This window comes from Carex rostrata, chromosome 1 (genome assembly GCF_964058835.1).
Source record: "Carex rostrata chromosome 1, lpCarRost1.2, whole genome shotgun sequence".
Taxonomy (NCBI): Eukaryota; Viridiplantae; Streptophyta; class Magnoliopsida; order Poales; family Cyperaceae; genus Carex; species Carex rostrata.
The window spans coordinates 8,720,093-8,734,495 of NC_135918.1; the positions used below are offsets into that span (position 1 = coordinate 8,720,093).

At 33.5% G+C, this 14,403-nt stretch overlaps 2 protein-coding genes and 1 pseudogene across 2 annotated transcripts; 2 read left to right on the top strand and 1 right to left on the bottom strand.

Moving 5' to 3' along the window:
- Window positions 1-412: 412 nt before the first annotated feature.
- On the bottom strand, window positions 413-1,426 carry LOC144555069 (uncharacterized). The gene is made up of 5 exons (XM_078303315.1): window positions 1,270-1,426; window positions 1,055-1,162; window positions 847-985; window positions 598-764; window positions 413-508 (listed from the first exon to the last, which is right to left on the bottom strand). The coding sequence occupies exons 1-5, from the start codon at window positions 1,291-1,293 to the stop codon at window positions 413-415; spliced, it is 534 nt and encodes a 177-aa protein (XP_078159441.1). The 5' UTR covers window positions 1,294-1,426.
- A 6,459-nt stretch (window positions 1,427-7,885) lies between these two features.
- LOC144556300 (F-box protein At1g67340-like) lies at window positions 7,886-9,880 on the top strand. The gene is made up of 3 exons (XM_078304715.1): window positions 7,886-8,253; window positions 8,730-8,892; window positions 9,037-9,880. The coding sequence occupies exons 1-3, from the start codon at window positions 8,066-8,068 to the stop codon at window positions 9,706-9,708; spliced, it is 1,023 nt and encodes a 340-aa protein (XP_078160841.1). The 5' UTR covers window positions 7,886-8,065; the 3' UTR covers window positions 9,709-9,880.
- Window positions 9,881-12,266: 2,386 nt separating this feature from the next.
- Window positions 12,267-13,179, top strand: LOC144555150 (F-box protein At1g67340 pseudogene; annotated as a pseudogene).
- Window positions 13,180-14,403: the final 1,224 nt, after the last annotated feature.

Sequence of the window (14,403 nt, forward strand, 5' to 3'; positions counted from 1 at the left end):
GAAACCTCATCAAATCATACATGAATTTAAATAATACCGAGTATATAGAATAAGCAAGGTATTGTAGACCGAATACCCCTATATCTCCTCAACTTGAAAGCAAACCAATCTTTATTTTCTTTGTTTTATTTTCATTTATTGTTTAAAATTCCTTTCTCTCGGGTATTGAACCCAAAATTAGGATTGATAGAACAAAACCCCCATAATTTTCCTTTACTTTATTTCATTTTCTAAAATTAATTGTTAAAGTTTAAGTCTAGTATCTGAATGTACTCCTTGTGTTTTGACACCCTAAGTACGACATTGATTAGTTGTGCGCATCCAACAAACCTTTCTTTGGGTATTAAGGATAATAAATTTAAAGGCAAAAGGAGTATAATCCAAACACAATTTCGTATCTCCAAAATACTCATCAACCATCACCGCCAACATCCGACCACTGCCCCTCGTCATCATCGCCGTTATCCTGAGGAGCGGGCATCGAGGCCGGCTGCGAGCTCGAACCTCCCTGTGAAGTTGTAAGAAAATATTTTAGATAATTATGATTTAGTGTTTAGGGTTCACAATTAAAACATAATAAAATATCGAATTTCGTACCGAAGAATCTCTGAACCGAGACTCCAACTGATCAAGAACCCAAGAAGATATCATGTCGATATCTTCTTCTGTGAGTTGCAGAACTGGAGGCCTAGAAGAATATGACTGTGAAGAATGCGACTGAGCACTACTAAACCCATTGGAGCGAAACATGCGTCTCGTGCTGCCTGAAACATTAAAAGTAAGACAATTAGTATGATATGACAAAACTAAAAATAAATTTAAAATTTCTAAGAATGTTTATTTTACCTAGAGCACCGAGACCATAATTATCTCCATGGACATTCTGATCATCAATGCCCGTAGAGTACCAGAGGTCGCTGTCGTATGTGGGCCATGTGTCTCTATCTGCTCCATACTTCTCCGTCATAGCTCTCTCATATTTTAGCTGTAAATTTTATAAAATAGTACAACAAGAACGATGATATTTTATAAAAAAAATCACAAGTATTATTACCTGTAAGTTTTTAGCCTTAACATTAATGTATTCTCCCGTCTTCTTTTTCGTATGAGTAGGCTGGAACAACTCATCGGACCATCGGGGTTCACGCCCTTGTTCTAGCTCCTGTTAAGAATTTGAAAGACAATTTCATTTAAAAAAATATTATCAAGGTTAGTTCGATTAGTTTCAATTGGAATGAAAATAGATTAATTTAATGAAAAACAACTTACAAAGCGTTGTTTATGAACAAGCATGTTCACAAAACCCGTCGTGGCCCCTGAACCTTCAGCATTGGCCCTATTTAAAGCATTCCGCTGGCTCCGACTGGCAAAAAGCGTTGATGCACCAATGATCGATGAGTCCGGGCCAGTATGCTGACATGATGCAGGAGTCGTAGCTCCCTCTTTAACTGTAATGGCATCGGCTAGTAGTGATGGTCAACAGTCCCACCGATGGTGGTATCTGGATAAATATGGTGAATAAATGCAAACAGTACGCGCGTATTTATAAATATAGCAGCGTCGGATTCAACTCCTCTCCGATACCGTTGAGGATGGGCCTCATTTATGGTTTTCGGAATAGCAGTATGATTAGGCTTTGTGATTCGTGCGAAGTTAAAAAGAACGGTCTAGATCCATTAATTGTAAAAGATTCCCTGTGCAGTATTGAAGAGGATGTAAATTCGAGTTAATCCACATCAATTCAAGCAATATTTACTAATTAATTTATGTAACTGTGCAATTAATCCACATAAAAGTTAATGAGTTGTACATGCAATTAATATAGGTAAACAATATATGAGGAGGGATCCACTTACAATTAACATTTGTTGATGTTTGTTGATGCATGTTTCTTATAAATTGATATTTCTTAGACAATAGGTAAACAATTGTAAATAAATGTTAATCCTAAGTGGATCCCTCCTTATGTGAACATGTTTCGTTGTATTTCTTTTGATTGTGCAATTAATCCACATAAAAGTTACCATGTGCATACATGCAACATAAATACTCAAATAAACATATCCATATATAGAATTCATCTCCTTATTTACAATTACAACACATCATATATATGCATGCAACACATCCATGTAAAAGTTACCATGTGCATGCAACATAAACACTCAAATAAACATCCATAAAATTCATCACAGTATTTACAATTAATTACAACACAACAATTACAACATATCATATGCAAACTAATTAATATGTAGGATCGATTTAATATATATAATTACAACACACCACACACAGTAGTTGATTAATAGATGGATGGATTTAATATAGAGCCAAACTTAATTAATATATTTTTTGCATTAGAAGAGAGAACACTATGACAAAACAATTAAATGAGATGAGTGTCACAAGCTATCTAACATCCATGCAAAACATGTTATAAACATTAAATCATGTTTTAATCCCGAGTTTTCGGCAGTGTAAAAATAGACACACAACAGTGGACTTACATTGTTGTTTGAACTCTTTCGCAAACCACCACTTTATTCAAAGGGAGTTTGTGTAAGAGATCAAACAACAATGCACTGTTATGTGCTATTATACACTGCAGAAAACTCGGGATCAAAACGTGATTTAATTTTAAGAACATGTTTTGCATGGATTTTGAACAACTTGTGACACCCATCTTATTTAATTAATCTACTACTTTACATGAAGCAACAAAACAATAAAAAAAACAGATCACAATCAAGATCAACACACAAATCACAATTAATAATGCTAGTTGTTTCTTGAGAATCCAAGATACTTCTACCTCATTTCGGTATATTGCAACTTGACTGTAAGGTTGCTGCATATGAGGATTTAAACTTACATTACTCAAATTGGCAGTGTTGTCACACGAGCCCATCCATTGATTGCATGTTGGGCATATATTAAATTTTCTCCCCGGATTCTGTTTGGTCTTCGAAAGCTTAACAACAGTTCGCTTGAGACATCTATCGTAACGACTACTTTGGCTACTCATTTCACCTATACAAAACAAAAAATAACATTAATTAACTAAACCCTAGTTTAAATTAGTTGTTTCCTAATTTAAGAAATCATTCAAAGTAACGATTAAAATAAACAGAAATTAAAGAAGGGAAGAGTGATCTAGCATACGATCAGATTAATGACTCTGGGAGAGGAAATGCTGATCTTTGTCCGTTGATCGATTTGGGAAGTTAAAATTCGCAGCGAGCAATATAGCAGAATACTTAATTTGGGGATATACTGGAAGGCTCTGGAGGGGATGAATCGATCGACCTAGGGTTTATTGGAATATATAAAATATATAACAACATCACTATCGGTTCAATATGGTAACGAGTTATTATTACTTTGTACTAGACTAACAGATCACGAAACAGACAGATGGTAAAAGTAACCCCCCAGTGCCATCGGCCTGTTAGCCGAACCAATGTTAAAGAGTCTCTCAATACTAACTATTCGTGAAATTTAACCGATGGCAAAGGAGGGGGTCCATCAATGCCATCGGTTTGTTATCCATAACCGATGGTACAAAGTTTAACGTAATTACAGCGCTGCCACTCGCGACGTACACTATCTGTGTGGAAGCACATTCGATGGTAAAGGGGCGATGGGAAAAATGTTTTTTTGTAGTAGTGATCGTATGAGGTTTTGAGTGCGACACTCCTTTTGAATAATATTAATGTTGACAAGCCTAAATGATGCATCCACACTTGATTAACTATTAACAATTTTGAACAAAAAAAAAAAAAAAAAAAACTATTCACAGTTTTGAACAAAAAAATAAAATCTATTGACAGTCAATTTGTTACGTTTCAATGAAAATTCGAATTCTAATTTTAAAATAAACACATCATGATTAATTCCTTCTAGAATATATAACATCAACTGATGATAAACGAAATCAAACACGGACAAAAGAAAAATGGATAAACCTGTAAAATTCGAACGGCGCAGACTCATTCTTATAAACAATTTCTCGTTTTGGACGCAAAAAAAGTCTAAATTCTTGAAAAACACTCATGAATCATGATAATGTTTATACTTGAAGAAATATAATTAATGGCAAAAATAGAACTCCACGTGATTAAGATAACCACATGCCGTATTGTGCTTGATATTTTTGCAGTGCTAGCTGTATAGTTATCCGAATCAGAAAATTATAAAACATGCACGCATGAAGTGTGTAGCAAATTTAAAGATTAGATATTTGCTTCCATGAGATTCCATGCATGACTTGATCGATCTACGGAGAATAATTAAATTGTGCCGACCAAAAATTAAAACCGTTAGTTAGGACAAGCTAAAAATTTATATATACAAAATAACAATTAAATAATTAGTACAGTATCTATGTACATATATATATTTTTATTTTCCAAAAAAATACATCGTGATCTACTTTTAAAAAAATATATATATATATATACTAATGAAAAATCTAAAATATTAACAACAATATAAAACCAATCAATATATACTATTGTATCGTATTTTTAACATACATGTTAAGCTTAATAATATTTGGACGTAACTTTATATTGATGATTATCCAAAACTTGAAGAAAAAGGAAGAAATCTTCCATACAAATAGCGATAGAGTTGGAAAAAACTTTAGAGCGAAACAATATTATCAAGTTGCATATATAGCAATCATCTTACTATATTTTATTTGCATAGAAAACAAAATTATTATTACGAGGCAAAAGTTTGCAAATACGAAACAAATGTAGTGTCCAATAATTACTATATATCTGATGTTTCTTTTAAAAAAATTTAGTGTTATTTTACTAATAAAATAATTTAACTTTAGGATTTTGCCATTAAATTTAAAGAAATGAAGACACATTTGAAGGCAAAATATATTGAAAATTTTGACCAGTATTTATGGTTGAATTTTCTTTCTGAAATTAATATATGTTTGAAATAATTAAATATATAAATGGCACATCGCTTAATTTGGAGAAACCATGTCATCATTATCTTATAAATTGGTCAGTAAAGAATGGTTAGTTTAATTGCAACGCGCCAATGAAAAGAAAATTTACAAGAAAAAAAGGATCTCATCACGTTGAGAAATATATTATTCAATGATTTCAATTGCTCAACACAAAGCTATCGTATAGAAAATACGGAAATGCCATTCATTTTTTATTATATCTTTTTGAAAGATGTTTCTGTGACTATATACAAACATATGTATTTCTTATTAGACTAGCGTCATTATAAAAAAAAATCTACAAAAAAAATGATCCAAATCATACTTTTTTTTCATGTTCGATCTTTCAATCCAATTCACTCGTTGTGAACTAATAAAAATCTTTATGATATCAAATTTTGCTATTTCTTTTTTTTTAAAAGAAGGGCTTATAAATATGCAAATTCGTATCTGTATCCGAAAAATAAAAACGGATACAGATATGATTTTACTACTATCTAATCCGTATCTGATCTGTTTACACCTATAATTAACACATAATGTTTTTTGTTTAGAGTACCTGTCACTTCTCACACAGAAAGCATTATTTATTACTAGATTAAAGACTGATTCTAATTAACACATAACGTTAACATGTGATTACCAACTAATTAATTAAACAAAGTCTTTGCATCATCGCCAGTGGTATTCATGTAGATGGTGGGTGATGATGCCATTAAACTGATTAATTACGCTAACTTTGTCTTATTGTTTTTAATTATAGTTAGATTAGGTTAGGTTGCGCTTAATTAAGGTCCATTTAGAGAGTTAAACTTGAACACTCCAAGCGGGGGGGTTGATTAGCTTGAAAAAGCACATTTAATTAATCTATTGATCTTTATTGTCTTTATTTATTGTGTACTCCGACAAGCTTGTAGATAATGAAAGCGACTATCTTAATTAAGACGGGATATATCATCATATATAAATATACCGACCTAGCAAATTAAATTTCACAAGGATATATATATATAGTAATGATGTGCATACCTAATTACTAGCTAACTAATTAGTTGATACGCATGTCATTGTTTTATCTTTGCTTTGTACTTGTGGTAAAATAATTAACCTTATCCATATTGATAAATTTTAATTTAGTAACTTACTATTTGAGCTATTAAATAAATTTTATTTTTGTATTTTATGGATTCTAAATTGGTTCCTCGATATTGATTTATTTCACTCGACGTATATATATAAAGAGAGATGAGTTACGGTGAGTTACAAAGTAAGAGACTTATTTTACTTATACGAGCATGTTTTTTACATTCGAAAGTTCCAACAGCTGACCAGAACTGCTTAACATGATCTATATATTGAAATATGCTAAGAGATCAAATTTAATATTTTTTTTGAAATTTTTTTAGTATTTTTTAAAATCACTATTTTTTATAGTCCATAATTCATCCAAAACCACCGATTTAGCTATTAAATAAATTTTATTTTTGTATTTTATGCAAGGTTCTAAATAGCGTTTATAGCGGCACAGGGGGGAGACAAAAAAAAACTTTAGCGAATAGCGCAGTTATAGCGAAAGCTATCATAAATAGCATTTTTTTATTTCAAAAATTTTATTTTATATTTCTACTAATAGTAAACATGTCACATCAAGAAAAAAAACAACAAATTGATTAAGAAATTCTAATATTCATATTGAACCAATACAAAATTCAAATTGTCATTCAAAATATCCCTAATTCAAAAACTATCGATATATTTTATATTCAAAATATACCACTACCATATATTAGTGCATAATATAAAATTTAATTGATATAGCGGTATAGCCCGCACATGTTCCATTGTATTGATATAGCTTAATAAAGTTTAAAAAAAACCCATCTTGATATTAAGGCCCATTAAAATTGCAAAATCATAAGCCCATGTAGCATAGCGGACTGCTATTAGCGCTATAGCGACCGTAGCTCGATTAGTGCAGTTTTACCCCGTAGCTTAAATTTCTAGGTCCAAAACCGCTATAGCTAGCTATTTATAACACTGATTTTATGTATTCTAAATTGGTTCCTCGATATTGATTTATTTCACTCAACGTATATATATAGAGAGATGGGTTATGGTGAGTTGAAAAGTAAGAGGCTTGTTTTACTTATACGAGCATGTTTTTTACATTTGAAAGTTCAAACAATCGATTAGAACTGCTCAACATGATCTACATATTGAAATATACTAAGAGATCAAATTTTATATTTTTTGAAAAAAAATTAGTATTTTTTTAAGAATTTTTTAAAATCACTGTTTTTTTATAGTCCAGAATTCATCCAAAAACATTGATTTTTCTATCCATTCAAATAAATAGTAAATTTTTTTCAAAAAATATAAAATTTGATCAACATCTTTCATTTACTTCACACTTATATTACAATATAAATGCAAAATAAATATACGCAAATTAGATCGCACTTTTCTCAAATGATTACGCTTGGTGTTTTAATCCATCAATTCAAAACACATGCAATTCATTTGTCAAACCAATAATTAAATCTAGATCATACACAAGTTGTAAAATTGACGTGTGAAGAGTCTAATCCAACATGTTAACATCCATCCATGATTTTTCAAATATCTCGCATTGAAAAATCATCTAATGCAGTGAATCTAAGAAAGATGATCTATTTACGAGGCACTTGAAATTTTAAAATTATAAATACTATGTCAGCACTTGAAATTTCTAGGCACCAAGAATTGTTTAGCTTAGTAAAATGAATAAAATACGAGGATATATATGTAAAGTGCCAGAAAAATGTTTGTCTTACACTTTGCAAGAGGAAAAGCAAGCGCGGCGACTGGTCAACTGTGTTTGACCCATAGCTACCGTAATTATAGCCAAAGGTCCAAGGGCAAAAATGTCATTGCATCATATTTTCTTTCTTTTCATCGATCCCCTGTTCCCCTTGTCCTGCTATATATACAGACCTCAATGTAACTCTATTCTGGTACGAAGCCTCATCATCGTTCCAAGACAAGCCTCTTTGACAAAATCTTATACAGCTTCTCTCAATTACTCACAAACAACAGAGAGAGAGAGAGAGAGAGATGTGGACAAGAAGAGGATTCTGTTACCCAAGTGTAAAGGGGGCTCCTCCGGCCAAGAGGCGGCGCATTAGCGACAACTCCAGCAGGGATTTGTTTGAAGCACTGCCTGATGATCTGGTTATCAGTATACTGACAAAGATCAGCTCATCAGCTACTTCACCATATCATCTCTTCAATACTTTCCTAACGTAAGCAACACAACTCTCTGTTTTTTTTTTTTTTTTTTTTTGGTTTCTTCTTATTTTGGTTGTTGAAAAGAGTAAGCAAAATATGGCCCGTTGAATCTCAAAGAAGAATTTTCTGGCATTTTGTTCATTTATGTTTATTTATGAGTTATTACCATGTCTCTTTCTTTTGCTTTTAAATACTGTCTATAGTGGAGTTCTCTGGAAGACGTGCTGGTTAAAAGTTGAAAGTCGAGGCATTGTGTATAAACAATTAAGCACAAGATTATAATGGTCCCCTTGTTAGTTCAGGGGTTTCTATAGAGGATATAATAAACAATAGAGGATATATATTGTTTATACTTTATAGATAATCTTTAAAGAATGCCAGCGTGAATTAATTATTATTCTATTTCTCTTTTTCTTGCACATGTATTTTCCCATTAAAATGCTAGCTCCCTGTTTTGATTTATCTTTTGTTATCTTCTTATGCATAAAAGTTGCAAGAGATTTAATGATTTGGGGGCTGATCCGCTGATTCTTGCAAATGCATCACCAAAGTCGCTTCAAGTTCGAGCTAAAACCTGGTCCGAATCGGCTCAAAATTTCTTAGATCGCTGTGCAAATGCTGGCAATGTTGAAGCTTGCTACCTTCTTGGCATGGTAATTTCCTCAACTCTTTCTTTCTTAAAATTTATACTTAAGAAACCATTTTTTTAAGTTTTTAATAAATAAAACTCAGTTGTACATATTTTCGCCTTCTTGGCATGGCAGACAATTAATGATTAATTTTATTTATTTATGCAGATTCAGTTCTATTGCTTACGCAACTATGCCAGTGGAGCGGACTTATTAGCACGGGCAGCTCTATCGAACCACCCAATGGCGCTATACTCGCTAGCTGTAATCCATTTCAACGGGAGCGGCCGACCGTACTGTCATCGAGATCCCTCCACGGGTGCCGCACTCTGTGCCAAATCAGCTGCACTGGGCAACATAGACGCGCTTCGTGAGGTTGGTTACTGTCTTCAGGACGGCCTTGGGCTTCCTTGTTGCCCGTCAGCAGCACACCGCCTCCTCATCAAGGCCAACGCCATTGAATTCATTACGAAAAAGAAGAGCAGTGGGATTCAGCACCGTTACAGACATCGTAAGGGATATTGTTGTAGGTTGAACATAGATACAGACTGCAGCGTGCATGAGGCGAACAGATTCATGGTTGAATGGTGGGGTTTGGCAGGGGCCACTACAGAGACCGAAGAGGGTTTGAACATGTGCTCGCACGTTTTGTGCGGGAGGAGAGAGACGAGGAAACACGAGTTTAGGAGGTGTTCGGTTTGTGCAGTTGTGGCCTATTGTTCTCGAGCGTGTCAGGCGATGCACTGGAAAATGGAACATCGAGCTAGATGCCGGATGCCAGTACTGGACCCGGTAGATGGAGTCGGTGCTGGACCCGAGGAACCCGGGGAGGAAGCGTGAGTTGTAAACTTTTAATTGGTGTATTTAGCTAACAAAATTTGGTTGTATATAGGTAGAATTAATTAATCAGGCATGAGAGCATATATGAAATCTTCTTTGTTTCTTAGCTAGTAAAATTTATATGTAAACATTTAGAATTGATATATGTTGCATGTTTGCACGAGAAGCTTAATTGCTGCGCTCTAATGTCAATTATTGGTAGTAGCTTCTAATTTTGAAATTAGATAGTTTAGGAATACAATCGCCCTCACATAACTCAAGAGGAGGAAGTGAAGATGAAGAAAACAATTAGGAAATATAGTATTATAATATAGCTTCAAGTTCCTCACCTCACACATAACTTTCAACTGATATATATATATTAATCAAGTTTTCTGTTTAAAAACAAATAAAACAAGAAAGTGTGCATTTGTGTAATAATACTCAATCAGTGCACTCAAGTGTGTATTTTAAGGGGTTCAGAAAATGAGACCAGAAAGATCAATTGACAGCTGTCAAAACATATTTTTACTTAAACAAGTCTCTTAATAAAAGTGAATAATTTTTTTGAAATATAAATTGGGATCAAGTCATCCAATACATTTCAAATTCCTGTGCAATAATAGGCAAGCGTGCATTCTAAGATGCATGAGATTTTTAGGAGCTGAGTTCATAAAAGATATCAATCCTAGCAGAAAATTGGAAGTTGACTATATATATATATCCGTGCATCCATAATGCTTTGATTGTTTAATGTGATGACAAACGTATATATATAGGCCGTGTATTTAAAAATTAGATATGAGTATCCGATATCTGAATATATTTATATGTAAATACAGATACAGATATGATTTTACCTTTTATTTATCCGTATCCGAATAGTAGATACATAATTATATAGCATATAATTAATATAAATTCTTTTTTTTTTTGGCTTTTTGGAGGAACGAACTAGACAATTAATTGTTGTTTAGGCATTTTTTATTTCGTAGCAAATTGGGTAGCCATTTATTTCTTTTTTGAAGCCACACAGAAATTTGTAACTGCATCCCTCTGATATTTTAATTTGTTACCTCCCATACATAACTGATTATTCTAAGAATGAATAATTCAGAGAAAGTTGGTTTTAATTTCTTAATTTAATTCCCCATATTTTCTTTTCCCTTCTCTTCTCTGCAACCGTACCAGCCGTGGAAGTCATTACCATCGATCGGTAGTTATTAAACAGTACCTACCATTTTAGAGCTATTCACAGCATATTGCTACAAATCCTATAACTGATCATTAACGGAATCTCTCTAAATTTTTTAGCTCTGTATATACCATTGATCATTGTCTCGAATAAAAAACATTGTCACCAACAATAGTAAAATCTAGTTTTAACTTTTTGGAAGTGTGAACTACCACATGCATAGATGTATGCTCCGTGTAAGTTTGTATATTGCATGGCTTGTTATCTCTATTTTCCCTAAAGAATTACTTTCTAGCATGCTTTGCACACTTGAAACTAATTAACGCTAATTCTACCTTGTCGTTGGATAAGAGTTTGCAATCAACAAAATAATTTCACAACAAACAGTTTTTACCCAACCTAGCTATATATTATACTCTTTTGAAAGAAAAAGGGAGAAGGAGAGGGTATACATAGTTAACACAAGATGAGAACTACAAGGGAAACACAGAAAGGGATTAAGAGAAAAAGATTAGCCAATATCATTTCACCAATTTGTTTACACCCAAAAGAGGTGGTAATACCCTTCCGGAGGCCGCTGAGTGGTGGTACTACAACCGAGTTTGTATTAAGCGGAAAATCGAGCAATTCAAACAACCCATTTGACGCACTAAGCGATGACGTGCTCATTTCAGTGCTTGGCAAGGTCAGTGCCACCGCCACATCGCCGTCCGACCTCCTCAATGTTTTGTTAATGTAAGCAATACTGTTTCCTTTAAATTAAATCTTATTTTCCATACTGTTTCCTTCAAATTTAGCACTCTATTAGCTAGCTTCTAATGAATCAATGTATTGTACTATTAAAATTTCCGAAAATCCTTTCTGGTCTACTTCAAAAAAACTCTTTTCTTTAGTAATAATTTTGCAGATATATATATTGTACATTCTTAATTTCAACCTAGACACTCCAACGTTTATCGTTCAGTAATAAATGGTAACTCCTCTTATTTTACCTGTTGGCGGTTGCAATATTGGCACGTGTACATGTGTCTACCGTAAATGGTATGGAATAAAGAAAAAAATGGTTAACTGATAACTGACAAGAGTAAAATTTAGATATTCTGATGAGCATGAGATGTAGTCCTTCATGTAGCGGGTAGCTAGCTAGCTCTACCTCGTCAGAAATATTCAACCAATAATTCTTCTAATATAGTGCTCTCTATGTCTACACTTATTTGATTGCAGAAGCAAGAGGTTCAGTGTGCTTGGTGTTGATCGGCAAGTTCTGGCAAAAGCATCTGGTAAATCGATGTGTGTTCGCGCCAAAAACTGGAGTGAATCATCTGAAAAGTTCTTGACCCGTTGTGCTGTTGCTGGCAATCTTGAAGCTTGTTATTTTCTTGGCATGGTAATAACCCCAAATTATTACATTAGCATTTGTTCCCTCCATGTAAACAATCAGCTTCTTTCATTGCTTTTGCATTTACATGACTATATTCTGGATTAAAGACTCATTCAGAAAAGCGATACTATAAAATGGTTTAACAGAATGCTGTGCCCTTTTTGTAGAAGTTGTATACAGTGCATTTAAATTTTATTTCACCATAAACATTAGATATGATTAGAAAATTTAATTTGAAGATCTATTGAACCTTGATCTTTTTGCCTATATATATATATAGATCCACTTCCACTGCTTGAGGAACTATGTAAGCGGGACGGCTCTATTGGAAAGAGCAGCGAAGGGGTCCCACTCAGCGGCCCTTTACTCGTTGGCTATAATACGTTTTAACGGTAGTGCTGATGTGGATGGTGGTTCTTCTTGCCAACAAGACCTAAATTGTGCAGCAAGTCTCTGTGTCAAATCTGCGAAACTAGGAAATGTCGATGCCATTCGTGAAGTAGGTTACTGCTTGCAAAATGGTGTCGGTCTTCCTCCAAGCCCGACTGCTGCTTATCACCTTCTACACAAAGCAAATTACACAATGAAACTAACCGCCAGCCCAAACAGCCCGAACCCTCTCATTAGTCCTAGAAGACGATCTAATAATATTTCACTTCTGACAAACTATGGATATATGGGGAGAGAGGTGCATGCAGCGAACATGTTTATGGTCGAATGGTGGTGGCTAGGCGATAAAGGCGAAGACAGACTACATATGTGTTCCAATGTTGTGTGCGGTAGGAGAGAGACACGAAAGAACGGGTTCAGGAGATGCTCACGCTGTGGCACCACGACGTACTGCTCGCATGTGTGCCAGGAGATGCATTGGAACATGGAGCATGGTGCTACTTGCGTTCCGGTCCAAAACGGGTAACAAAATTGCCATGGAGGAGGGCTTGGATTGTCAGATTTTAAATCTGAATCTGCATACATCAGAGCAGATTATGCTATTTGGACAAGAAAGATATAACAAGTATCGACTACGAATTAACCGTGCATATATCCATTAATTGGTCGTCTTTGATAAGTTACAAATATATATGCAGATGAAGTGGAATGGAAAAGCTGCAGCATGTGTGAAGAATTGTATCATCAATTCTTTCTAATTTTGTATAGGATTATTTATGTATCCCAAAATTCCGCATCTTTTACAGTTGGAATTTGTAAGATACAATATGGTTTGTCGGTATATATATATATTGAATAAAAAGTGAAGAATGGTTTCAGCGTGTTACATTGAAATAAATACCATATTATTAATATCTTTGTGTTAATTAATTTGAGACAGTCAAATTGCGTTATTATTGTTTTTTCTTTAAGTAGATAGCTGCATTATTAATGTTAGATTTAAAGAAAACCTTGTGTTAATTTGTTATTGCTTTTTCTTGTCTTAAGACTCTAAAATTAGCATTATGCTTCATTTATCTGTTGTTTTTCCTTCTAGAATTCATAATTGAAATTAAGTGATTTTATTTCCGTTCATACAAATTCAAGCAACTATCATTTGGTAGATCAGTTCATGACTCCTAGCTAGGTCATCGCAAGTGACGACGTACGAATGCTCGTTCAATTATCAGCCAATTACATACATACATACATACATACATACATACATACATATATACATACATATATATATAGAGGAGGGATCAAGTTACAACAATTTTTGAGTTACAACAAGTTACCACAATCATTTTCTACATTTTCAAAGTCCAAATCGTCGATCCAAACCGTTAGATGTGATCTCTACAATAAAATGTGCTTGAAGACCAAATTTTACATTTTTTGATTTTTTTTTTTTACTATTTATTAAGATGGGTACAAAAATTAGTCAAATTCAGACCATTCAAAAAAACTTTATATATCAGGTAAAATAATATTTCCGCTTCTATAATGAAGAAAAAAGAAATATGGTTGTTTTCTTAGATCTTAATCATGAGTTAGACTAGTTGTGGTAATATCTTCATTCTATTATTAAGCACGTTGGGTGTCCAATCCATCAACGGCTACGATTGAAAGATGAAATTTCAAATTTAATATCAGTTCTCCAATCAAATAATTTATCTTCTTTCGATTAAATACATCTTTTTTTATATGT